This window comes from Abrus precatorius, unplaced genomic scaffold (genome assembly GCF_003935025.1).
Source record: "Abrus precatorius isolate BTA unplaced genomic scaffold, Abrus_2018 Scaffold11, whole genome shotgun sequence".
NCBI classification, from domain to species: domain Eukaryota; kingdom Viridiplantae; phylum Streptophyta; class Magnoliopsida; order Fabales; family Fabaceae; genus Abrus; species Abrus precatorius.
The window spans coordinates 4,979,995-5,004,842 of record NW_020874303.1 but is presented as its reverse complement, the minus strand read 5'-3'; the positions used below and the strand labels follow the sequence as shown (position 1 = coordinate 5,004,842).

Sequence of the window (24,848 nt, the reverse complement as noted above, 5' to 3'; positions counted from 1 at the left end):
ATTTTTGTTTTCTTTCAATCTTTTTTATGTCTTTTTTTATTAGTAGTAGTTTCATGTCTTTTTTTATCATTGGTAGTTATAAGCAAAAAAATTAAAATGTAATAAGTTATCTTGTTGATATAATACTTTTTGTAATATTAATTTTTTACATCTCCTTATTATATTATTATCTTATTTTATACTTATCTTTTTTCTCTTACTTCTTTTTATCGTAAAAAAATATACAAATATTAATTTTAAAATCTCATAAATAAGAAATTTAGAAAGAGCATATTTTTTCGGTTTCTTTCCTGGGGTTCTCGAATTCTTCAATCAATTAGACAAAAATTATTTGACATGCAAGGCAAGTCACAAGGATGACAACTTATTAACGCAGACATTATTTTATTAAACTCAAATTTCTTCTAACAAGAGGAAGCTTATTTGCATCTGTTCAAATTTACTGTTTTTTTTTTCCTTTATGAATATGGGATAAATTTTCAGAAAAAAAAATAATTTAAATGCAACTTGGTGACAGTAGACCTACAATCAAATAGGGCAAAGTGGGTGGTTACCTAAGAAAGCTGGTTTTTCGTTTTTAATGTGATTATGAAAGCTTAATAAATATGGAAATTTGAAAAATCGACTAATTTGTTGGGTTTATGATGCCGAAGTGTAGCTAAAAAATGATAGAATTTATGGCATCCAATAATGTATAGATAATTAAGGTACGTAACAATTCATCAACTAATTCTTGCAAATTTGACTTACTATTGTGGGTTTTAATAGGTTTGTTTTTGTTAAACTATAAATAAAAACTCACAACAAACGCCACCACAGAAATTATAAAAAAAATGCTAGTTGCTATCTCATGTAACATGTATGATTAAAAAAAATGGCATAAAATTGAAGTGTTGAATTGATACTACTATTTGTTTGCCTGAGTTTGAAAATCATTTAAATAATCTCGAGGTTGTAAGAAATTGCCTCTGATGAGATTAGGTATTTTAGGTTCCCAATCCAATCATGCAGTGTGGCATGCGGTGATTAACACACACCCACTTCCAATATTATATAAATTAGTTTTGGTCCTAAAGCAAAAGGTTAGCAACACCCAAAAACAAGCTTTAGAATAAACGATACCCAAAAAAACCAACTTTTATATTGGCAAGTGTTTATTTGTTATTTTTTCCATTAATTTTGATGCTAGATTTTGTCATTGTAAATATACAATATTTAATATTTTGCATCTTTTATATATATATATATATATATATATATATAGAGAGAGAGAGAGAGAGAGAGAATTGTGAAATTTGGGAACAGGTGCGATAAACAAATAGTGGCCACTAAAAGGAGGTGTCCTTAATGGTTAGAATACATCATCAAAACAAAATGAAAACATGGAAGGGAAAGGTGAAAAGTAGAGAATAAGTGCCAAAGTATATTCGTTCTTTATTTTTATTATTATTATTTTCTTTTTCTCCCCATATGACACGGCATTTTGAAGTGGGGCCTCTCTCCCCCAGCCGCAAACAAATGATTAACGTGGCTTTTCTCTCTAAATCCCCCTTTTTTTTTTCATGTCCTTAGGCTTTAGCTACCGCATCCATCGCATGTGCGTCCAAGGACACACCATTCTCAATACCAGAAACCTTTTTTCATTGCTTAAAAATCAAAATTATTTGTAGTTTGACTGCATTTGAAATGGAATGAATTTTCATGTTATTCATTGTTTGATATATGAACATGGATCAAATGAGATACGTTGATCCTAATCCTAATCCTAATCAAAATACAATCGGGGTATATCAATATTAAAATAAAAAGGTCAGAATGTTACTTATTGTTATAAAAAGTACAAGAAACTTTATTTTCACATTTCTCATTAGCATGAATAGATGGTCAATCATCAGAAAGGCCACAAGGACAATCCTGAATCCAAATTTGGCACTCTTGTTCGCTGCATTCTTAACTTTGGATTGCAAGACTCTGCATATTGCTTCTCTCTTAAATGATCCACTTTGTTGGTTTGCAATTTGCTTAAGTAATTACTTTCTGAATATATTCCCATATTCTAAAGAACAAAAAAAAATGTCTTCCATTTGTATATTTAATAATGCTTGCTAAATGATGCAAAATTAAGAGGAACAAGGGACGTAGAGATAGTGCTTCAAGAAAGTATATTCCTTGCATACTCTCAAAGAGATATCATACCTTGAATTCCAATTGAAACAAAGCAATATAACGAAACAACTGTGACTGTCACTTCCTTAATATCCCTGCCCTCATAAGAATTCTTAGCCCTCCATATCATTAAAGTAATTGCAAATTACCCAAACATAAACTTTTATTAAACCATTTTCTTGTCCTTTTAATTGAGAGGAAGAGAGAGATCGAGTTCAATGCTCTAAAGATGAAGAATTGCATGTGACCAAATAATATATATTCAATAATGGACATCGCCCACTTCCAGTGTCAACATAGAAATAATTTTTTATTTTAGTAATATACGTTGATTATTAATGTTGAGGTTCTTTAATGTTAATTTTTATTATGCATGTTAGTAAGATAAAATTTTAATAAAAAATAACACCATATGATATAAGTTTTGTTTTTCCAAATATAACCTGGCAAGATAGCTCCTTATTGATATCATATATGAAAGAACTAATTTCTTATTAGGCCTTCTGTTAAAAGAATTAATGTGTTATTTTTCACTTTATTTTCACTCAATAATATGAATATTTTTATTTTTCAATTTAGATCCCTTTTATTTAATCAATCTTTTTTTGGTCCATTTTATAAAAAAATTATATATTAAAAGAAAAAGAATATACAGGCGATATTCAGTTGTTGACTAAATTATTATGGCACAACTTGTCCTGCTATGGGCCAGCAAATTGGTGCAAACAGAAAACACCAAATTATAGGCCACAGGACCAGAAAGAGAATACTAGAAGCCAAATTTTAGTTGTCAACTTAAAATACAAGTGACATGAAGACATAATTTGACAATAGATGGGACCTATTTATCGAAATTAATTGATCCTAATTCCTAACTCAGTAAATGACTAAGATTTTAAGAGTAAGTAGGCACCTCGTAATTCTTAGAAATATCCCTCGTTCATATTTTAATTGCTGAGATTATTACTGTGGATGCTTAAATTTGTCAATACATAAGATCCAATTCATTTGGACTTTATCATCGCACATTTTCATCGATGTTCTGATATTTTTTTACAAATGACAACTTCATCAAGTATTATAAATGATTATATTGTTAGGCATTCTAAATGAAAAATCCATCAATATTTGTATAAAGATGAAATTTGCTTTGGATACACACTCTATCATATTCTATATTAATCGTAACAATTTTATTTTTTTTAATATAGGCATCAAAGTATTTCTTGTAAGAACATTTACTATTAAAGTTAACACAACTAAAACTCACTCTCAACCACCATATAAGACACTTTGTACTAAATAAATTTCATCTAGTATACATTATTAGCATTATAAGTGAAAATTATTAAAACTATTTTCATAACTAAACTATGACAGAGAATATTTCTTATTAATCAGAAATACTTATACAACAAGGATTCACCTTAATATAGATGTGAAGAGGTGTCCAAAAAGCTTCATGATTCATCTTAACTAAGTTTTACTTTGACAAAATCTTAGGGCTCATATCAGCCAAATTTCAAAGCTCACATTAATTAGATTTTAAGATTCACGTTAGCCTCAACTCAAAATTTATCTCAACCAAAGAGTAAAAAGAACTAGAAAGAGGCCTCAAAATTCATCTTGGCCAAGGTGTAAAGAACAAAAAAAAAATATCTCAAAGTTCGTCATCACAAAAATATGAAGAACATCAATAGTGTAATTTCATATCTTAAAGATGTTTTTTTAATAATTTTTTTCAAATATTATATATAAATTGATATATTAATAATAAAACTTTATTCATTCTTTTAAAAATAAGATAAAATATAAAAATATAAAATAAAATTCTTTATTAGCTAATAATCAAATGTGTTTTTTAAATAAGCTCTCATATTCTTTTAAAAATTATAATTAATTAAAATTTATATTTTATTTCTATAATTAACACTTATTTATAAATTAAACATTATAAAAATATATATATTATTTCTTTTTAATGCTAATGATATTATAACAACTCCAATTGTGAAGTAACAAAAAATTAAAATATAAATTTGTAAAGTAAAAAAGACTAAGTCGTTGATTAGTGTTAATTATAAAATATTAAATGTATCTTTTAATTTAAAGTATTTTATACATGTTATATATATATATATATATATATATATATATATATATATATAATTTTTTATGTATATGCATTACTATCCATACACTGTGTTCCAGCAAGCCTTACATCTGTTTGGAGGGAAGAGGAAATGGTGAAGATCATGAATATAGATCCTCACTCAACGCAATGGCTGCGTTCACTGCCAGTAATGATACATAGTACCACATTTGTGTGATAAGGCTTTTAACAAAGCAAGTTTATGGTTAAATTAAATAATTAGTTTTATTAATATTATCTTTTTCTTTTTATTATTGTAAAAGTCTTATTTAATTTTAATTTTTAAAAAAAAAATATATAATTTTAGTCTCTCACATTTTTTTTTTAAACGTGGAGATCGTAATTGAATAGAATTGTATATAAATTAAAAATATAATATCTTTAAAAGTTAATTATTTAATAAATAAATAAAAATATTCCATTTTGTATCCTATTTCAGGTCATCTAAAGGGTCTAATTTAAAGATCTACAACTTTCTTTTACATGTAAAAACTCACAAAAGGTGGCTTGTAATCTTAAAAAGTCACTAGAGTTAAGATACAATCCTTGATGTTGACAATAGTAATAGGGAGTCTACTAGATGCAAGACATCAAGAAAAGGTTAAACTCTAGCTAGGGTTTTCACGATAGTCAAATAGGACGTGCATCCAAAATGACACCGCTACATAACCCCTCTAATCCTAGGTACACTCAGACCTGGGTATAAGGCCCCACTCAAAGTGTGTGATAAATGTGTAAGTGGTAGTGTGTGAGGGAGCATACAAACCTTATCAACTCAACAAAAATAAAAGCTACAAAATTAAACAACACGAGAATATCACAAAAAATTATCAATGGTCATTTATCTTAGGGTTAACAATAATATTAAGAAAAATATATATAACAAGGTTACGAAAATACATGCACGAAATAAATACACGAATAAAAGAAACATAATACAATTAATTCAAATAATAAAGAAAAAGAAAGGGATTAAACAAATAGAAACAAAATAAGACAAATTCGCACAATCAATGATCAAAGGCTTGACTCTCTAAAAAAATTTTCCAGTGGAGTCGCCATCTGTCGCAACCGGACGGTCGCAACGGTACGGCGAAAAACATTTTCAAACATGTCAGAAGAGTCGCCACCAAAGTTTATTTTAAGAAAAGCCTTGAAAAAACTTAAATATAATACGATTTTTGAAACAAAAAATGAGTTCGGGAGTCATTTACGTGTAGGGAAGGTATTAGCACCCTACAACATCCGTTTAAAAATGATTACTTTAAATTAATTGTGCAAATTCATCTTAATTTTGAAAATATTTATTTAACTCCTAAACAACAATTTTTTTTTATTTTCACTTTAGAAGAAGAAAAATTATTTATTGAGATATTGTTTGGATATCTTAACAAAGAGAAAATTTATTTTGAAAATTATTTTGACTTGACGGGTCCGGTTCCCGCTCCTATGTATCCCAGGTCCAATGGGAAACTCAAAGTCATGTAGTTCTATCTAAAAATTATGAAATTAGTTTATTAAAATTAGGTTTAGTAAAAGAAAATTTACTTTAAAATTAAAATTATTTTGTAAAATTATAATATTTAGAATACAAGATAACGCGGTTATACATGTACCCTACAAGAAACAATACAGAAAGTGAAGGAAAATCACACAACTATATTACAAATCATTAAAAATATTTTATTCGTAAATCAAGTATTTGAATTTGAATTTTGATTATGAACAATGTTAAAAGAGAATTAAAGATAACGTAAGTTATACGTTAATCTCTTGTAATTTTTTAATAATCGAAGGCAATGTAAATCACACATCGATGTTATAAAAATTGTATAATATAATAAAAATAGAGAAATGATTTGTTATTTAATTTATCAAAATTAGAAATATGATTCAAGAAATTTTAAAATATGAAATTAATTTCATTTAATGAAATGAATAAATAAATTTGAATTAATTAAAAAATATTTAATAAAAAAAAATTTAAAACTTTGTTTGATAAATTTATGTTGTATAGAACCTAAGATGACGTTCGTACACATAAGTTCTAATAATTTATAACATGTAAAGGTAGAGTTGCTACACATTAACATTATAAATTATTATGTTAATAAAATAATTTTATTGATTGATTAGTAAAATAATGATTATAGGGAATACATTTTGATTAGTTATTAAAATAATTTTTCTAATTAATTAAAGATAACCTATAATAATTAATATTGCTTAAAGTCTCGGTAACGTAGATACACGTAAGCTTTATCAATTTATGATACAGGACGATAGAAAAGCTACACGTTGGTATCATAAATTGATGTCATTATTGTGTTTTCTATTTATAAGAGTATTTCATTAAATAATAGACAAGAGACTATTAAACGTGACACTAAATTATATTAACATTATAAAATTGTGCAATGCAACAAAATAAATTAATAATACTAAAGAACATATAATCTAAAAAATAAAATAAGTAAACTAGATATGAACATATAATCTGAAAAATAATTTTGATGAAGAGATAAATTTAACAAGTGAAAATAAAAATAAAATATGATACAATAAAAATTAACATTATATTTTAACTTCTTTTATTATTATAATCATAATGTAAAATTAAGAACAAAATGAAATAATTTACCTAATGAAAATAATAACAAAATAAAAAATATAAATAAAATTGCCATACAGGTTCAGTGCAAAGAGTAAAGAGTGTATTTTCAATTTGTATATCCCATCTACGGGATTTGTTTTTAAAGATTTTTGTGTGATATCACAATAAAATAAAATAAAATCTATATGTAATAATGAAAGAAAAAGTGTGAAAGATGCATTTGAAAGGTGCCATTTTTCATCCGTGCAGTAGGTTGCATGCACACTATCACTATGTCAGCTTATAATCTTATAATATTAACAAAAAACATAAACATTCAAAAGTTCCTGAAGCTTTCACTGTATGTTCGCATTGGTTTTTTTTCATTTCTATTTCAACACACAACACAAACATACATATTTTATATTCGAAGAAGAAGAATACCTGGGATAGAGTCAAAAATGGCGAAAGGGAAGAAACGATGAGCGGCTGTGATAGATCTAGCAGTAATAAACGGGACGGTTCTCTTTTTTATTTCATTTTCTCTCTTTTTTTCTATATTTTATTTTTGAATTTTTTTTTCTCTGGATCTCTCTCGTTAGATCTTTTCTTCTAAAATTTTGCTTTCTTTCTCCCTCCAAAAGCTTTCTCGAGTGGATCCCTTACTTGCGTCTTTATATTGGTTCTTTTAGAATTTTTTATAAGATGCCAAAAGTTCTGATTTTGCCTTTCTTGTGCTTAAGAACAATTTTTGATGTGAAGGTATAAGCCTGTATAGTGCAAGATTTTCATTTTCGGAATCTATCTCTTTCTTCAAAAAAATTTCATTTTTTGTAAAAGATTTTATTTCATTTTTATAAATTAAAAAAAAATAAAAATTTGAAGGTCATCCCAAAGATATAAAAATTGGTATTCACACATTAAAATGCGTGATAATTTTTGAAATATTGAAGCTGAGTGGAACTAAATTTGTTTTTTAAACTATGAAGCTTAAAACTAACCCTTATTTTTAACTAATTTCAGTGATTTTTAAAACTAAGTGAAGTCTAAATCATATGATGGCATTAAATTTGGTCAAACTTTGATATATTGTGCATTTTACTTTTAATTTTTTTTAACACTTATTGTTCAAATAACTCATTTTAATATTTTGTTCTTTATTATCTTATTTTAAAAATATATTTTTAAAATTAACCTAAGTAAAAAAGTCAAAGTTGTTAGATTTAGGAATTTATTTGTCCAATTGCTTTTAAATGAAAAATGTTGTAGATTCCACTAGAAGAATACAACAAAATCAATAAAAAAAATGGATCATGTATGAATCTTTAAAATGTATATTACATATGCTCGTGTATTCAAACAAGAAAGACCTAATTAAACTTAATGATCAAAGTATGAAAGGTGAATTCACTGAACAATGCAAGTTAAAGATACTACAAAATGTAAAACCTAAATAGTAGAAGACATTTTGTAAAAAATAAAAATAGAAAGAACATGATAAGCTGACATCAATAATATAAATAGCACATGAAATTGGGAGAAATATTAAAAGTATGTTTGATTTCTATTTTAAAAATAGTTTTTAATTTTAAAATATAATTTAATATAAATGTATATTAAATTTTATTTAAAAAAAAATGTTTTAAAACAGAAATCAAATATATTATAATAATTTCTTCTTGTACTTTAAAAATTGAGAGAAAAAGCTTTAAGACCAAATGAATGTTTTACTCTTCTTCTTTCACCAATTTTTTTAACTCATGAAACTTTATACTTTCAAAGAAAAATAAGTAAAAATTAAAAAAATGTAAAATATTGAAGAATTAAATAATAAAAATTTAGTTTATTTTATTATTAATAATGAATGATTTTGCTTTAAAAAGAATAAAAGATAAAACTAGAAAATAAGACATGATAAAAATAAACAAATGTCATTGAAAAGAATAACAACACTTAAAATCTATTTCTAGATATCATGAAGTAATGTGAGTCAAATAAAATTTCAAATAGAAGAAGCAAAAAAAAAGTAACAAAAAAAAAAGAAAAATATGATAAAAATGTGTGGTGTTGTGCCTCTAAATATTGAGAATAAGATTAAAAAAAGTGTTAATTGTTTAAAAAAAAAGTCAAGGTATGTATAAATTAATACTAAATTGTAGATTTTTTATACCAAACTTGTTAAGTTTAAAAGAATTTTCAAAGATTATAAAGAAGCCTTGGAGTTTTTTTTTTTCCTTAAAATTTCTAATTAAAGAAATATATTATAAATAATAAGTGAAAAAAAAGTATACATTTAATCATTATAATTACATTATGAGCTGGGGCCTTTTTCGTGAAATGTCATACATTAATGTTTAGCTCCTTAAAATATGATACCTAACATTAACGTGTAGTAGATGTAGGGTTTGTTTGTTTAATTATTCTAAAAAAATAAATTTTATAATTTTAATAAAATATATTTAAAAATTAATAATTTAGATTAATTTATACACATATCTCAATAATATTTAATGAATTAAAATTAATTCTACTTAATTTAAAATAAATAAACGATAAAATTATTCTGGCTGAAATATAAATAAAGGATCATACTTTTTATTTCACTATACCAAAATAATAAAAATCTTCTTCACATAAATTTTTCTTTTTCTCCAACACTTAAGCATTCTTTTCTTGATTTAGTAGTAATCAAAATGGAGGTCTTTATTTTCCTGGTTCTAAATAAATTTCTATTATTGGTGTAAACTTTCTTTTAAGAAAATGAACAGTAACAACTATATTTGACATTTTTTAAAAAACAATTAAATTTAATATTAATTACTTTTGATAATGATTTTTTCTAACTAAGTTTTATTAATATAAAAATCTACATAAATGTTAATCTATTTCAATAAAAATGCTTATTCCATTACTTTTAGTTTGACTGCGTTGTTAAATTTAATTAGTGTTATAACAAAAACTATTCTATCCCAGATCAAATTGCAAAATGGTTGCTAACATCTAGTGCATTATTTTAAAAATTAATTAAATTGATATTAAATAAAAAACACTTTTCTTTATAAAGATTAAATTGAACAATCACATATATTTAAACTAATTTTTTTAAACTACTTCTTTAACATAGACCAACGACGTGGTAAAGTATTTTAAATATAACACATATTAAAATATAATATTTAAAAAATTAAAAATTTAAGAATTGTCAATAAAATAACAAAACGTTATAAAATATAAAAAAATTGTCAATCATAATTTTTAAAAATACTAAAAAATTATAAAAACAATAAAAAACCATCTATAATAATTTTTATTAAATAATAAAAAATTTAAAATAAAAAAATTGCCAATAAAAATATTTTTTTAAATTAAAAACAGTAATTTTAAACATTTTTTATATTTTCGTAATTTCTCCAAACACCGTAATTTTAATAATTGTTTTACCATAAAAATAAAATAATAAAAAAAACCTCGTTAGTTCATGTTTGATAAATAGCAAAAAGAAACTCTAACACGGGAACCCTGATTGTGAAAGAACACACTTGCGGCGACCGCATGAAGAAACCGAAGCAAACCCAACTGAACCCCAATTGGGTTCAACTCCAACAAGTGCTTCCTCTATTCTTCTTCTTTATGTTTGAGACAACACCCATGTTTCTACGTCGATTTATTGGTGTTTGTCCTTGTGCAGAAGCTGAAGCTGAAGCTGAATGGCTCCAAGGCTTCAAGGACCTTCAAAAATTCAGATGAAGACACCCCAAAATCAATATTGGGTAAATTTGATTTTTCCTTTTGGGTGTGCCTTGTTTTCTTTGCTGTATGTAAGAGGTGAAGCCTAGAGAAGCACATTCCAATGATTTGGATGTGTAAGTGTTTTTGTTTTGTTTTGTTTTTTACAGGGAAACGTAAAGAGAGAGCAGATGATGAATCCAATGATTGTAAGATTAATCCTCTTGTTCCTGTGAATGACGATTCAAGGTGACTATAGTGATTTTCATGTGTTTCTCTGTGATTTGTGTGTGACTGCATTTGCAAATGGATTTTAACACTGTGTTTGCTGTTAATTCCTAGTTTTATAATCTATGCTAACACTATTTGCTTCCATGCCTTTTTCTCACTTTTAACATGCCATTACTAACTAAAATTAGTGAATTTGAGCTGTGTATATATGAGTAAGAGTTTACAGTGCTATTGCACTGATTTAATAATCTCAGTTGGAGGTAGAAGTTGCTTTTTCTTGTATTGTATTTGTTCATTTTGTCTACGCCTGATATATTTTAATGGTACTTCTACTCTGTTTTGAAGCTCACTATATTTTAACTTATTAACCATTTGGCAGTCTGACAGATGCAGTGGCCATGGATTGTGAAATGGTCGGTGTTGGTCAAGGAAACAAAAGTGCCCTTGGAAGAGTAACACTGGTATTAATTTGTTCCTCTTCATCTTGCAATTATCTATGCATATTTAGAAATTTGTTTTTTTTTTCTTTTCTAATCACCAAGTTAGTACATTGATGAATTCGTATCATTAAAAAAAATTGTCTAGTTGGTGAAGTTATTAGCTAATCATTTACATATTTTCCCCCTCATCCTAATCCATTTTATTTTTACTAGCTCTGGGTTTCTGCCTAAAATATTGGTTATGAATTGCATTTAACTTCTTCAGTCCCAATAATGCTGACGGTTTTGTAGATTAAAATGCCTTTACTAGTAGCTAATTCTCTAGTCATTATTACTTAGATTGTACGTTGTTTAACCATGAGGTGTTGCTCAGTTGCTGTGAGCCCCATATGGACTACACCTGTAGTGCAAGACTTTGAATCCCATTAAAAGTACCAAATGGCTAGAGCTACACCATCAGGCTCTTAGGGTTTGTCTTGGAGTTATATTTTGGAAAAAAAGGGTAGTGTAGGGAGGACAAATTTTTCATTTCTAATATATTTGATGTAATTTGATAATTTTTTGAAAATGAAAGAGACAAATTAACATAAATTTGTCCAATTTTTTTAATTTATAAATATTATATAATTCTCTTAATTTAAAAATAAAAGAAATTTGCCTTGCCTTGCCTTCTCCAAAACCACATCCTCAAATATGCCTAACCAGGCTTAATAACATTATAAAAATCTTACTGTGAACATTTTTTTTTGGAGTTTTGTACATAAAAAATAAGAGTGAAAGCCCCAACAATGTTAACCTGTAAATATGTGAAGCCAAGTCAATCCTAACTCTACTACACTAAAAAATCATACCTAAGACTCAAGGCGTCCTACTTGTAAATAATAGAATTATAATTTCACATTGAATAGTTAAACAAAACACTAAATGGCTAAACATTATTCTCCAAATTTCTTTGGCATAAGTAATTATTACAATTATTGTTAATATCTTAACATCATCTCCCATTGCCTTGTTAAGTCTTTTATTTCTAATATTAATTCAGTTGATTGCAGGTCAATAAGTGGGGAAATGTTATTTATGATGAGTTTGTTCGGCCAATTGAGCGGGTTGTTGACTTCCGCACTAAAATTAGTGGCATTAGACCCCGAGATCTTAGAAAAGGTTCTCTTGATATTCTTTTGTTGTCAATTCTTAATTATAATTGAAAGTATTGGAACATAAAAATTCCAAAAGATAAGGGTGGTTTGATATCAAATGATCAAGTGGAAAAGCTATTATTTAGAATGAATTATGCCAACTTTCAATTTTGCCTTAGAAACATTAATTTTCATTATAGTCTTTGAAAGGTTAAATTTTATACCAGTCACAATTAATTAAACTCTTGTGGGCATCATGAAGAATGAGAGAATGTTTGTTTTGAGTTTCAAATTTTTGGATGTCGTCTTACTTTTACTGATATAGTTTGGACATTTTTCAAGAGCCTCTTGATTATTCATCTTTGACTGAAGTTGATCCTAATTATGCTGTAAGGACAAAACTTTTGAGAGCTGTCCTGTATTACTCCCTAGCTAGTAGTGCAGAGTGATCTAGCTTGTTTGGTTGGATTTTGAGTGCGGAATATGATCCAGTCATAGCATTAAATAGTTCACTTGCTTGAACTAAATCTGATGCAAATATGTGATCTATAGGTTAATTCAATAAGCAGTTCCAAAGGAGCAGTGTCTATACTAATGTTAGCAGTTAAGGTTCAGGTGTTCAGCTATTAAGATGCCTCAATTATTAAAAGCAGCATAATAGCTTATTATTATTTATTACTGTGAGGATCAGGATTTTTCCTAACCATTTCTGTGATTAGCATTATGATTCCTATGCTGATTAACAATTACGTCTTTCAACATGATGATACAATTTGTAGCGAAGGATTTTTGGACTGCTCAGACGAAAGTGGCAGAGTTGATCAAAGGAAGGACCCTTGTTGGTCATGCCTTGTGCAATGATCTTAAGGTTGCATTTGAGTGGTTGTTTTCGTTTTTTTTCCCTCTTGATTTGCGCATATATTTTTCTTATCAATCTCTGGTGTTTAAAACTAATCATTGGACTCTACCTGTGCAATTTGCAGGCTTTATTGTTAAGTCATCCCAAAAAGGATATCCGGGATACATCCGAGTACCAACCATTTCTAAAGTGCTGTCTCTTTGCTTCTTCTTTTACTTCTTCTAGCTGTTTTATTTTAATTTTTATATTCCAAATGCCCCTGTAATTCGTTCTAATATACTATCCTTTGGGTTTAAGCAGGTCAAATGGTAAAAGAGCACTGCGGCATCTTGCTTCGGAACATCTTGGTGTTAAGATTCAATCAGGAGAACACTGCCCTGTTAGTCTATCTACCATTTTGGTCCCCTTCTTTTATGAGTTCACTTGACCAATATAACTCTTAATTTTTCTTTTATTTTTATCTCTGCGAACCTGCATATAATATTGGTATCAGATTGCTGACAACCCAACTGAATCTGTAAAACATGGAATCTGAAGTCTTAACACATTCATATTGTTTCAGATAGAAGATGCTCGTGCTGCTATGTTGCTTTACCAAAGAAGTAAAAAAGAGTGGGAGAAGAGCATAAAAGATCAATTTCGGTTCAAACAGAAGCAAAAGAAACGGAAGCAGAAAAAGAAGCAAAAGAATGATGAATATGCTTCAAATGCCAACCACACCATCATTGAATCATAGCATTGGCTGCCCTTCAATAGTTCAATGGCTATTGTATTTCTTGAGTTTGAATTATAAATGCAATTAAAACTTAAAAGAGAAATTTTTTTTACAGTTATTATAAGATCAATATTTTAACTGTAGCTCATACACGTGTTCTCTTTTGCACTCTCTATCCCAAGTGTAATTGGTAGGAAAGAGCTCGCAGTTTTGGTCAGTAGAAGATTATGATGTATTTAAAATTAAATCAAGAGTGTATGCATAACGATTTGCTCATTTTAGAGGAATTTTTGTCAGTGGCTGATTAATCATTTCCTATTAAGATGCTTCCAGCCATTGTGTATTTATTAAGTTTTTTTACCCGAAAACTTATATTATAAATTTGACCATAAAATTATTAGAATAAGTTAAGAAGAGTTTACCAGAGTTATAAACTACTTTTAAAAGCTCTCTATAAATTTTTCTAAATGTGTCTTTTTTAAAGGAAGTCTCATGTTTTCAAAAGCCTGGTTTGCACAACATCATTGCGTTAGATACATAAAATGGTAATTTCATCCTCAAGTTTATTTAACAGGTAAAAATTTTAATGTATGGAATTATGATTCGATTTTATGATCAATTGCATAGTATTAAGGATTATCATTTTCTCCTAAAGAGAAAATGGCTCATGCTATAACCGAATACATACACTCCCGTTTTAACATCAATATCTGTTAGAAAGTTAGTTGGGACAGTTACTATAGTTAATAGTTAGTTACACGGGTGGTTTGTAAGATAAATACTAATGTAAGATTATCATATGCATGTAGTGAATGTTGTAAAGATAAAATGTTTGCCAAATATTATTAATTAAACGATCAAAAATGATTTTTTAATTTTAAAACTAAAATATTTAATGTTATTTATATTAATAAGATGAGTATTTTTTAACAAAGAAATGTCTCAAGTCTTAACCGATTCCAATTTTTTTCCACGGGAGTATTGGCAACAACGACCAACGGCGCCATTAACACCAAACGTTTAAACGCAGCGCAACGAAACCAACACTCTGCTTTCTTTTACTCTGCGGACCAAAACACAGACACGTTTCCCCGTCTCTCTCTTCCACATGCAATTGCACACTCGTCAAATTCAATAACCCTAATTCAGAGTGCTCTGAACTGAAACTGAACCTAACATTGTGAAGATGTGGATTCCGAGCAATCGCGGTTTCAGAGGAATCAGGTTCTCTGCTTCCGCTTACTGTCAACTGAAATCCTATGTTTCGACCTGCAGAGCCGTGCTTCTTCCCTCTTTCGGTGGACCAGAAATGCTTCAACTTCACCACAACGTGGAAGTTCCTCCTCTTAAACCTCACCAAGTCCTCGTTCGTGCTCGCGCCGTTTCCATCAACCCCTTAGATACCAGAGTCAGTTTTTTTTAAACAAATTCTTGTTGGAGTAGCATAATGTGTTTTGAAAAATTGTTGGAACTGTTTCAGATGCGTTCTGGATATGGGCGTTCCATTTTCGAGCGACTTTTGCCTCTGATTTTGGGGCGCGACGTTAGCGGCGAGGTTGCGGCTGTTGGAGCTTCGGTGAAATCGGTGAGTGTGGGTGAAGAAGTTTTTGGGGCACTGCATCCAACTGCAGTGAGGGGCACTTACACTGACTATGCAATTCTCTCTGAAGACGAGGTTACTCTTAAGCCATCTTCACTTTCTCATCTGGTATGTTGCAATTTCATTATCAGCTATTGTTGTGTTTGATCTTTGTGTGTAGTGGAGGTATATTAGAATGGAACAGAATGTTGGGACTTGAGAATGTCATATTGAATTTGCAAATGAAATTAAATAAAAGAGGGATAATGGTTAAGTTGGTAATGCATGGGTAATTGCTGTGGAATTGATTCATGAGTCTTGATGGAAGAGGGTTTTTCAAGGGTTTTTGGAAATGTGAAGTTTAATTAATTGATTTAATTCCATTTTGGAAGAAGGCAGTGTCACGGCCATATAAATGGATATGTGTAGAAGGTACGTTGCTGTGCCCATAACTTGGGTTTGGGTAGACAGGGGGGATGAAATGCTCATTGATTAAAGAAGGGAAGCCAATAGTTGATATGTAAATGGGTATATGATGGTCTACAGAGTTGTGTTGCAGTCAATATGCGAACAGATTCTGCAATAGTCCGGGATTTAATTTACCGTGTTGCAGTACATGGAATAACGGCATTATTTTGAGATCTGTTTCTAGAATAAGCATTTCAAAAGTGCGACTTAGATGGAATGAACCATACTATAGATCATACAATATTTAGAATTACTGTATAGACTCATTTCATATTGTCTATTCCTTTTGTTCCCCTGAACAAATTAGGTGAGTTATGATTAGAATTTTATTAGCAACTTCTTATAGGTTGGTTTGCTTATATCAAAGGAAAATGATTTTAACTTCTAATTCTGACTAGTCTTTTTGAGATTTCCTTCTATGCTTATTGTTTAATGGTTTTCTTGTACACCAATTTCATTCCCCATAGTGAGAGATATAACAATCATATTTGTATGGGTTTGTCCAATACATTAAAATTACTGCCACTCATAATTTACTTGTTACAAAATTATTACTGATTTCTACATTTAACAATTGATCATGATCTCCCCACCCCCTCCCGCGCTCCCTTGGACCATTGAAGGATTTTTTTTTTCTTTTTTCGAAAATCTTGCAGGAGGCCAGTGCCATTCCTTTTGCTGCGCTGACAGCTTGGCGTGCTCTAAAAAGTACAGCTAGAATAAGTGAAGGGTATGCTTATATTGGTGGGATTATGATTTCCAGCAGTGAAAATTAATTTTTTGCTCTTATATATCATTATCTATATATTTAGAGTTTTTATTTTATTTTATTTAAATTTTTATCACCCGCTAAATGTTCAGCTTTCTAAAACTCTCGTTCCACTCACTTATATCCTTTAGCTTATCTCAAACAGACAAAGGATATTAGTGGTGGGAGGAGGAGGAGCAGTAGGAGTTGCTGCAATTCAGCTTGCAGTAGCTGCTGGTTGCTCTGTTGTAACTACTTGTGGAAGTCAAAGCATTGACAGAATGTTAGGAGCTGGTGCTGAGCAGGCTGTTGATTACGTTGCTGAGGTGGTGTTGAATGTTCTTTTGTATCATATTTCCCATCATTAGTTCAGATATTTCAATTATGACAGTTGCTATTCAAGTTTTTTGTTTTGAAATAAAATTTCATGAAAGGCATTATAACAAATACTTAGCATACTGGTTGGTCAGAAACAGAAAGTTAAGATGCTAGAAAGGAACATAAAACAAAGTGATGTTGAAAGATATGATAGCTGGACTTAGATGAATGTGGCAAATAACTGACGGTGTGTGTTCATGAATAAAATGGATTATTCCTTTTTTAAAATAAAAATTATAGTAAGCAGGGAGATAATGAAAATAATAATGGCGTTAAATGAGGACATGGGAGAGGCCATTGGGGTTTAACCATAATAAGTTTATTTATTTATTATTTGTTCAATTACATTTATATGTAACAACAACTACAACTAAGCCCTGATCCTGATTTAACTTATTCTCCAAGAAATACAAACAAACCCTAATCCCATAAGCATTACACTCTAATACTAATCAACCCGTAGGTGAAACTTCGGGATATAATATGAGACAATAAAACCTAATTAACATAAGCCTCAAGCCTAAATGCAACCCAAGACCCAGATACAGGGAACTTAATACCTCTAGGATTGATAATATAAAACTAGAGTAAAATATTACTAATAGTAATAACTAATAAGGCTATGTTATATCTTGTAGGTTTATGGAAATGGAATAGTACAATCAGCCCCTAAATAAATATACCAATAATTCAAAGACGGTTTAATCTTTAAGCTTATGCTTTCTTGGCTCTAGTGCATCTTGTGTAAGACTTGATCCATCTTATAACTTCATTTTGATTGACAGGATGTTGAATTGGCTATAAAGGGGAAGTTTGATGCTGTTTTAGACACTATTGGTGTGCCAGAGACAGAACGGATGGGCATTAATTTTCTGAAACGAGGTGGACACTACATGACACTTCAGGTAGGATATGAAAGTATATCTCCTTTTTCATCCTTATCATACTTGCTGATGTACTCTTGGCTGATTGCCCGAAAGACCTTTTAGATGTCTTTCTTAGAAAGTAACATCTGTGCTTCAATCTTCTGTTTTTTCAATTTCATTGAAGGGTGAGGCAGCATCATTGGCTGACAGATATGGACTGACTATTGGGCTTCCAGCAGCTACAGTTGTTTTATTGACAAAACATAATCTATACCGATACTCTCATGGAATAGGTAGAAATTTCCAGTCTATCAAGTGTTATTTTTGCTTTGGCGCCTCCAAGTATGTCACTTATTTGCTATGTGATTTCTATCATCTCTTTGACATTATTTTTGCTAAGCCTAATATTATTTTATGCCACTACCCTCTCCTCCGTTGTAGGCTAATAAAGCAGTGACTGAGGTGGAGTTAAAGTTATTTTTTGTGCTAATTGATGTAATGCCCTAGTCTAATATAAAAAAGTGTCACAGGAATTTTCCTCCTGCCCTTGCCTCACCTTGGAAAAAAAAGTTCTGAACTAGAAATGTAAAGCATTGATAAAATATGGAGCTGAACCAACTGTTTGAAATAAATGAATATTGTGCCAGTGAGTCGGGCTGTAATTTCTTTATTATTCCTTTTAAGGCAAAAGCCTGCCCTCGACAAGCTGCAATAACCTTAAGTGTTGTACAATTGCATATTGTCTGAGAATTAAACTTCCAGCTAAGAAATCTTGATCTTGAAGTTGTTACCGGACAGACATAACCCTACTAATACCAATTAGTTGAGTGACTTGATCTTGAAGAAGGAGATGGCCGTTGAATGGAAATATCGCCTCCGAGTATTTTATCATACAAGTAGACATTGGGCACCTTTATGGAAGGTTTTTCTATTTTTACTAAAAATAAAAACATCAAAATCAAAAGTAGATTTTAGAAGTTTACTGACATGTTAAAACTTTGCGTAACATGTTCAGTAGGCAAACTATGTATCTTATAACGTAAGATGCTTATGAGTTATGATGTATATGAGCATAACAAGTTAAGCCTTTGTGAAAACTTTTAGCTTCCTGTGTGCATTTCTAGGTATCAGAATTCCTAACTGTTATTTTGCTTTTTGACTTTTTGGCAAGAAATAGGGATCCAGAGTTCATCAATTTTGGCTTGTGCCATTGATATTAAGGTTTCCTTGCAGCTTGTTATGCTAATGAAGAATGACTAAAAATATCCTGAAATCAAATTCTGTCTTTCATCCCACCCATCTTGTAGAAAATGAAATTTTTTTCAATGATTTTATAGTTGCTCACTCAATCTTTCTCACTAATGAACTCTGGGCATGGTATTTCCAGTTGATCATAATTATTATTTTGTATATATATTCATTAGTTATAAACCAGGGGTGGTATTTATTCCCTTCTTGTTTTAACCCCTGCTGACAAATGCCTTCTCAAAGTTTAGAAAAATGTGAAGCCATGTCCCCTTCTTTGCTTTTGATACAGAATACTCATGGACATACATGAGGGCTGACTTAGATGGTTTAATTGAGATTCGAAAGCTGTGTGAAGCTGGGAAGATGAAGGTACCTGTGGATAAAACGTTTCCCATAACACAAGTAAAAGAGGCTCATGAAGCAAAAGACAAAAAGCTCATTCCAGGTAAAGTAGTACTGGAACTTGATTGACGTCCTCAAGCTCATCACGAAATTGCTGAAAGTAGATGTTTTTTGGGTTCTCTTTTCAATGGATTGTTCCAGAGTTAATTGAGAAATTTGATAGTGCTTTTTTTTTTTTTGAGTTTTCTCTGTATGAAATGATAGTGAGAGGAGCCTTTTGTAAATTTTGATTCATAATATCCAATCACAAAATCTGTAAATTGGTTGAGAGGTTTGTGTGACGCTTGAGCTTTACAACTGTCCTATTTTTAGTCATGTCCACTTTTGAAAGGTGCTGGCTGATATGACGTTATACCTCTACAACTCGCATGTGTCAGTTGCACTCACCGTCAGTAACCAATCCATGTTCTCTTGAATTGTGACATTGAAAGAGAACATTGGTGAATTATTAGCAGAAAGCTTATTAATTGTATTAACTTTTATAGTGCTTGATAGCGGAGAGGTAGGCGTCATTTGGCCAGATTATAGGAACATTATCAGGCAACGTTTGGCTGTATACTTTATTTTTTTTGAACTGCTAGGAAAAAGTTGTTTCGTTCTTTCTTGATCACGTGTGGCATTGGTGATTCATATATGTGAACAAATAAGTCCCTAAATTAAAACATGGATGCTCGCTTGAACACAACTGTTCAATTATTTACGGTGTTGTGGGGTGCAATCTAACATGGGCTGTATAGACGCTTTGACAAGCCCTAGCATTGGTCACCAAACCAGCTGGTAGGAAGTAATAGACAACTTTGATTATTTTGTACTTTTTAGCATGGCATTAGGGTGCCCCCCTTTGGGCTAACCTCTTGTATTATATTCCGCTAATGAACTGAATAATTACCCTCTTTTTTAAAAATATATAAAGGTACCTCCAAAAGCCTCCTAGGCTACTTTTTGGCATTGGCTTTACCCCAAAACCGGGCCTCAAGCGGAAAAGCCCACAATGCAAGACAAACTTAAAGCGTTCCATGATATATATCCTTAAAAAATATTATTGCACAATCGGCTTTTCATAGAAGTTCTTTCCATAATTGCGTTTTTAGTAGCAGTTTTGTCAAGTTGTGTAAATGTATGGTCAAAACCCTTCTTTTTAAGTAACATTGACCCACTTATTAATTTGGTTATCATTCAACTCTGGAGTTAGAATCATACGATATGTTGTGAGTGATCCTCTCTTTGTCTGAGTGGCTTTTCATGGAGCTGGACCACACTAACCTATTCGTATTAAATGCTCTCGTTGCATGTGATGTGAGTTGGGATGGTTAAAGGGTGTTTTAGCAATTTACACTGGGATTTAAGTACGCATCCAATTAATGACTAAAATAGGAGTGTTGATTAAGAAATGAAAAATGTTAACAGATTGAAAGTAATTTTTTTAATACATTTATTTTTTATTATTTTTTTAACGAACGTTCTAAAGATAAAAAATTATAATAAAAATATATAATATATAATTTATAAACTTAAATTTTTATTGAGTCTTGCTTAGTTAAAAAATTTTAAATGTTATAAAAAGAGGCATTAATAATTTTTTATAAAATTTTATTTTTTATTTATTAATCAGTATGGTTAAGAAACTAGTTAGTGTTTGTTATTTTTATTTAATAAATTTTTTAATGCATATTTAACCACACGAAATAAAAAAATCATATACAATATTTTAAATAATAGAATCTGATAACTTTAAATATTATTTTAATAAGTTTTATTATTTATTAAGTAAAATATCACGCATTCGTGCACATATATGAAAAAATTATTAATGTAATATTCTTTAGAAAAATTCAATAGATGATATATAAATAATCGTGTTTATTTCCCCCTTTTATTAACTTTGGTCAAGTTGTTTTATTGTGTGCATTACGTGGCAGGCAAATGACCAACATAATTCAATTAGCCAGGTGACACCATGCTACACCTTATTTAGTTAATGGATGTCATCAAAATGTTAATCAAAATGTATTTTATTTAATATTTTTTAATCATTCAAAAAATATTAAATAAATTACTTAATAACATTTTTGCAAAGCCAATCCATTTATCAGCCACGCGTCACATGTGCACAGATTACTATGATATCCATGGGAAGCATAGTAAACGGCACAGCTCTTCACAAATGGGTCCCTATGCATGTTTCAGTATCCTACATCTACTCTCCTTTTAATGCGCGTGCTCCCACTCTTCTCATGCGTTACTACCTCCTTTCTCTCCCCAGTTCTCAGTTTTTTTCCCCTACTTTTTCCTTTTAATTTGCTAGGTCCATATTTATTTATTGCCCTCAAAACATGATCAAGGATGAATATTTTTAAAATTATAAATCTGTATTTTGCTATAATTTTTTATTAGTTTTCTTACTTATTCAATAAAAATATTATTTTTGTTTCTTAAATACTGAATATATTTATTTTTATTAAATACTTTTATAAGAAATTTTATAAAAATATTATGAGCATATAATATCATTTTTAAAATATTAAATAAATCCATAAATTTCTACAATTTTACTAAACTTTTGATTAAATCTGTAACCATAGGGACAAATTCAAGGGTGGAAAGGGTGGGCCACGACCCGGCCTATACCAAAATATTTTATAAAAGTTATATATTTATAGATTTTTTTAAAAATACAAATACACGCAGCCAGATAATTTAATAATATAATTGTGTATATTTATAACACCAATATAATTAATAAATAGTTAAACATTTTGAATTATATTAATTATGAAAAATGTATTTATTTTAATAATGTACTTTTTAATCTTACTTATACAAAATTATTATTATTTTATTTTATTTTAAATATAAAAAAATTAGTTTATAATTTATTTATTGTGAGATTTATATCAATAAAAATATTTTTTCATTACCTACAAAAGTGAGTAAATTTATTTATTTAATATATGAATTACTAATTTCACAATTTATTATTATGACCATTTTTTAAATATTCTATAATTTTATGATATTTAGTTATTTTTATAAAAATAATCGATATATATATATATATATATATATATAAAACTAGTAAATTCATAGAAATTAAGTTTATTAAATGTGTAAGTATTATTGATGTAACATTATTATGTGATAGTGATTTATAATTATGCATTAGTACGAGCAACACATAGGCTAAGACTTACATGATTTTTTAGATTTGTCCTAATTTTGTTTTTCAAAAAAGTCTTGTTTTACGGGTGATTAGTATGCATTAAGGCTTTGAAGCTAGTGTCAAAATAGGCTTGCATAGTTTTTAATGATGCTGCACTCTAATACACACCATAAAATTTGGATTTAAATTACTGGTCTTGGCAAATGATAATTAGTTTTAAGTCCTGTAAATTTAGAAATATTTTATTACTTCTTATCTAAAAAAAATACTCATCTTTGACGTCATTAATGTAGAACTTTTTGTTCATGTTTATAAAGTTAGCTATTTTTATAGTTTGATAACGTAGAACATTAGAAACAATTAAACGTATACACAATCCGATCACAAAAGTTGCAATGTCAAGCAGAAAATCATCATGTTATAGCATGATCCATCGTGAAGACCAGGAAGGATACATTTTGACTGGGAACATTCACGATATTTGCTGTGCATGACACCACCACCATCAGCCATGCCTTTGTTTAAACTAATAGATACCAACTCATTGGTAATGAAATTCCTAATGTCTTCAATGCAAACATTTGAAGATCCGTAGCTAATCCTTTTGATGGTGCTAATCACTGATTTTCTATTCTTATTGGTAATTTGGCACATGCTGCTGTTCAAGATTCAAAGAGCAATACAAAACTCGAAAACAATTGAATGATTCGTTTACTTTACGTATTTTTCTTCTCTCACCATCTGTCTTTAATAATAATGGAACTTTCACATTAATTCTTGAAAATCATTTTTATGGACCAAAAATGAAAACCTATCATGTCCATAAATAATGTACTATAAAATATAGTAAGGCGCGTGAGGTTTAAGAAAAGCAGTGTTTAAGTATGATTGGGGAGCAACGACTATGACTGGAGGCATGAAATTGCAAAGCTTTTGAAGCGAGTGGTCACGTGCGGTGCACCTTCTCATTGTTTTTTTCACCTCGTCCCTATCCTCTTCTTACTTCCCATGTGACATCTTTCCCAATCACCCTTCTTTTCCCTTTTCATTTCCTATATGCCCTTTTCCTTATTTTAATTCCCTTTTTATTTTTACCATTCTTTTTATTCACACCACCATTTCATATAAATTTTACCTTTTTTCGGCCGAAATTGTATAAGTAATAGCTAAACTTGGCTTATTGTGGACAATACTATTACATATAGTTTTGCGTAATGTTATTAAATAAATCTGCAGTGAAAAGTTTTAGAAGAGAACAAGGAATAATAATAGCGTGTTGTGATAAGTGACTGTCAAAACTGGGAACTGAGAGGTGGGAGGGCCGAAAAAGCATTCACAAGTTACAGACAGAGACTGTAGTACACAGTACATATATAATATATTGTTGATTATTATTAATATTTACATTTACATTTACAACACAATACTGCATTTCTCAGTACACGGATGGACACATGAATTTTGTGAAAGTGGCATGAATTTGATATTCCCAAGACCAATGCTTTGTCCCTCAGCTTCTGCATCCTCCTATGATCTGGCCACGTTCCTTCACTTACTATTCTCACTCACACTATTTTACTACCTGCCACCTATTAGAATCTAACTTTATAGGATTACATCTCAAATTCAATCACATACTCGTATATATATTGATTTTGGTGTTCTCCTTGGTTCCAACCATTTCCCATGATGCCACTACATATGATTCTCTAGAACTAGAATCTAAGTCCATTCTACACATTACATTAGTATTATAAAAATGGAAAATGGTGATGGATGAATTAAGAAAATCGAGCAAGTGCTAGTTTATTTAAAATTAAGTTAATTTTATAACTTTAGAATAACCAAACTCAACATATATGAAATTAGATTGTATGTTTTAACACTTGGTGTTCAATTGTTTGATATTCAACGTTACCAAAAAAGAATATTCAATATTTTGTCTTACATCACCTTTCTAGTTTGTAGGCATTAATTACGT

At 29.4% G+C, this 24,848-nt stretch overlaps 2 protein-coding genes across 7 annotated transcripts; both read left to right on the top strand.

Moving 5' to 3' along the window:
• The first annotated feature begins 10,408 nt into the window (after window positions 1-10,408).
• LOC113854915 (RNA exonuclease 4) lies at window positions 10,409-14,317 on the top strand. 3 transcript variants are annotated; one of them, XM_027486250.1, is made up of 9 exons: window positions 10,409-10,517; window positions 10,606-10,681; window positions 10,808-10,886; window positions 11,248-11,329; window positions 12,361-12,469; window positions 13,224-13,312; window positions 13,428-13,492; window positions 13,604-13,682; window positions 13,866-14,267. In XM_027486250.1, the coding sequence occupies exons 1-9, from the start codon at window positions 10,464-10,466 to the stop codon at window positions 14,037-14,039; spliced, it is 807 nt and encodes a 268-aa protein (XP_027342051.1). In that variant the 5' UTR covers window positions 10,409-10,463; the 3' UTR covers window positions 14,040-14,267. The 3 variants fall into 3 exon arrangements, with proteins under 3 accessions (XP_027342051.1, XP_027342050.1, XP_027342052.1); XM_027486249.1 differs by having other exon boundaries at window positions 10,433-10,517; window positions 10,600-10,681; window positions 13,866-14,317; XM_027486251.1 differs by having other exon boundaries at window positions 10,464-10,517; window positions 10,603-10,681; window positions 13,601-13,682.
• A 657-nt stretch (window positions 14,318-14,974) lies between these two features.
• Window positions 14,975-20,273, top strand: LOC113855019 (reticulon-4-interacting protein 1, mitochondrial). Of its 4 annotated transcripts, XM_027486441.1 has the most exons (8): window positions 15,045-15,426; window positions 15,499-15,726; window positions 16,722-16,795; window positions 16,980-17,139; window positions 17,977-18,096; window positions 18,242-18,350; window positions 18,499-18,519; window positions 19,595-19,705. In XM_027486441.1, the coding sequence occupies exons 1-7, from the start codon at window positions 15,205-15,207 to the stop codon at window positions 18,501-18,503; spliced, it is 918 nt and encodes a 305-aa protein (XP_027342242.1). In that variant the 5' UTR covers window positions 15,045-15,204; the 3' UTR covers window positions 18,504-18,519; window positions 19,595-19,705. The 4 variants fall into 4 exon arrangements, with proteins under 4 accessions (XP_027342238.1, XP_027342242.1, XP_027342239.1 ...); XM_027486437.1 differs by lacking the exon at window positions 18,499-18,519 and having other exon boundaries at window positions 14,975-15,426; window positions 16,689-16,795; window positions 19,595-20,273; XM_027486438.1 differs by lacking the exon at window positions 18,499-18,519 and having other exon boundaries at window positions 19,595-20,270.
• Window positions 20,274-24,848: the final 4,575 nt, after the last annotated feature.